We start from the raw sequence: 3,150 nt of genomic DNA, 5'->3' as shown, positions 1-3,150 counted from the left end.
TGAACAATCTCGTCAATATTTCGTCAGATTTAAAAATGATGATATGTAGCTATATTAAGTAAAAATTAAAATTCCAAAAAAAATGTTGTTCACTTAAAAACCAGGAAGTGCAACCTCATTGCTAAAGAAATATAACACTCAATTTGATTGGTTGGTTAGATGAAGGCTAAAAATAATTTATTTAAATCAATGTACATAGCTAAGGATAACTCATATTTTTTCATTGGAAAATAAATAAAGGGCAGATAATATTAAAATGTTCTCACTGTTATCTTCCTTGTTAAAGTCTTTTTCTTAATTATACATGTAGCTTGGTTCAATCTGAAATGTACACAATAATCATAAATTACAACACTTGCAAAACTCAAACTCAAACGAATATAAGTTTAATGAAATTTAGTAATATAAGGCAACAACTTAGTCAATCATTAAGTCATTGTACAAAGTTAAAAAAAAAAAACCCTATAATGAATGATAACTTTATAACCTTTACTTAAGCCATAATCATGTATGCCTAGGGTATGTATGAGGAGTTTTACATTTTATCATGTACCTTCTTTTTCATGTATTTGATTGAGTTTATTCTACAATACAATTTAAATAATCGCCAATACCTTTAAATTTTAACAGCTTTCCTTGAAAATCTTCTTTCAATTCTAAAACACTTTAACTATACAAATCTCCATCCTCTAATTCTTCATTGTCTTTCCAATACTTGACCTACAAGTAGAATAATAATGTACAAGTCTGTGTACTCTAAACATCAAAACATAGGATAAAAAATATGTTTTTATTACACAATAAGATGGAATTCATTTTTTTTATAATATGTAAATGATTTCTGTTATTATATATTGTCCTAGTAAAATAAAGTGCATGGACATTTTACTTAGGAATATTGATGTATTTTATTGTATCTATGCTTACTGAAACAAACAACAAATCTAGTATTAGTGTTAAATTGCTTCCCAGTTTTAATTCTATATGGACTACTGTAATTTGAGTTAATGATACTTTATACATTTTAAACACTCCGTTTGTTCTCTTATAGACATCTATTCCATATTGTTCTAAGTGTTACAATAAAATTTACAACACAACCTCAACCATTAAACAAACAGTTAGATAATTATTCATGCAAGTAAATTGTAATTTTCAGGAATATATCTATTATCATTACTGATGCATTTTTGGAAACAACCTAGTATAATATTTTGATACTTTTAAATATGTTGAAAATGTAACAAGATTAAATCTATTCCAAATTTCAATGTATGCACAGTAATAACACATATACGTAGACATATCCCTGTTCCTCATGAATTGGAAATTATGGACATATATATATTAAATGGGTTTAATGTTTGTTGATACAGGGTTTATGAGTTGAAGGCTAACAGGTATACCCGATACTGAGTATTAAGATGTGATGAAGACAAACAATAAAGAATAGAGATTGGACAGGGAAAAAATAATGGATTATCAAATACAAAGGCTTTTTTCATCACTATTAGTATTAAGGAATAGAAGCCCTCCGTAGAATTTCATATTGTGTGAGCTTGCAAGTACAATACATGTACAGATTAATTGAAGATTAAAGTTGACAAAACATAAGACAAATTTTTATGTGAATAAGAGTACTGGAAAGGAGTTTAATGTGTGAAAATTAGCTTAAAAATATGAACTTTCAATAGTATTAACTTCAAATTCTTGATTTTGGTAGGATTGCAAACGACCATTCCAACAAGTTTGTTCTGATGTGTTGTCATCCTCCCAAGTATGAACAATTTCTTTATTTACTAATGATTCTGGATCGTTGAAAGGATTACGATGAAAGATCAACTTTCGTAAATTGGCTGCAAGTTCAAGAACGGAGAGTGGTTTTCCTTTTTTGCTGAATATCAGTAAATTTTTATCTATTTTTGAAATGTCCAAAACTTGATCGTCCTTATAAAGATTTATTTGAGTCTGTAATGCCTTAATTTTTTCAGTTTTTGTTCTTAATTTATCTATCTCTGTTTCTAATTCAATTTCAAAATTCCAAATTCCATTTGCCTCTATTGTTTTCTTTACAGTTGCCTTTTTATCTGATTTTCTTTTCACTTGCTTTTCTTTGGACTCAATTCTTTGATTTATTATTTTAACACGGTTATTGAATAATTGTTTTTGTTTTAAATAGCGATCTAAAGTTACTTGTTTTCGGTTTTTAATTGCAGTTTTTGATAAAATCTTCTTGTCAGTGTTCGATTTACTGTCTAGCCAATTTTGTGTTTTGTTATTGTTATACACAATTTTAGTCTGAATAGCGCCTACACTTGAGTTCGGAGACTGTTTGATTGCACTGTCCAGTTTTCCCATCAATCGCTCAACCGTTATATTATTAGAAGGACATTTCCTTGCTGTTGTTTTTAAATCATCATCTGCATTGAAAAATTTGCCACCACACAGAAAATCAGAGAATAATTTTTTAGCTTTCTCCATAATAACAAAACATAATCCTGAAATAAATAAATCTGTTTGATCCCGATTTTCATCCGCAGTGAAAATATCCTGAACATCATGACAATCTTTTTCGGGGCCAAAAAATAATTTTATATGATTATCATATAATAATGATGGTGATTTTACAATATTGTCCAACACATCAATTAATCTGGTGTATATATGTCCCATTTCAATTGGTGTTTTCTTATCTGAAGCTGCTTTCCAATATGGACCTGTGATTGTTTTACATATCATTCCCAAAGCTTGGCAAATACATATTAAAGTTTTGTTTTGAAGACAGTCTACAATTAATTGTTGTGTATAATTTAAAGCCATTTTTGACTGTAAAAGATATTTTAAAATAACATGTTTCAAAATGAAAATTCCACCAGCATTGTTGAACTGAACATTAAAACGGCTCCCTCGCATCTTTTCAATAGGATTATTTTCAATACCTTGACTCTTTAAATAAACATTTGACATGGTTGGGTCTCCTGACCAATCTTTATAAAAAAAGTTTTGAAACAGAATTCAATAAAATAGATATATATGTGTCTTTTCTGATTTTATCGCCATCTCTCAGTTTAAAGTTTTCCCCCTTTTCTATTTCTTTTATACTTTTATCACAAACATCCCAAAACTGAATAAGAGGATGCACAGAGCATT

General features: G+C 28.4%; 1 protein-coding gene across 1 annotated transcript; it reads right to left on the bottom strand.

Moving 5' to 3' along the window:
* Positions 1-1,147: 1,147 nt before the first annotated feature.
* On the bottom strand, positions 1,148-2,791 carry LOC127711721 (uncharacterized). Its single transcript, XM_052217833.1, has one exon. The coding sequence runs from the start codon at positions 2,737-2,739 to the stop codon at positions 1,672-1,674; it is 1,068 nt and encodes a 355-aa protein (XP_052073793.1). The 5' UTR covers positions 2,740-2,791; the 3' UTR covers positions 1,148-1,671.
* Between the last annotated feature and the right edge of the window lie 359 nt (positions 2,792-3,150).

This window comes from Mytilus californianus, unplaced genomic scaffold, assembly GCF_021869535.1.
Source record: "Mytilus californianus isolate M0D057914Y unplaced genomic scaffold, xbMytCali1.0.p SCAF_8, whole genome shotgun sequence".
In the NCBI taxonomy this organism is placed as follows: domain Eukaryota; kingdom Metazoa; phylum Mollusca; class Bivalvia; order Mytilida; family Mytilidae; genus Mytilus; species Mytilus californianus.
The sequence above is the reverse complement of the archived record's forward strand: the minus strand, read 5'-3'. Positions and strand labels throughout refer to the sequence as shown.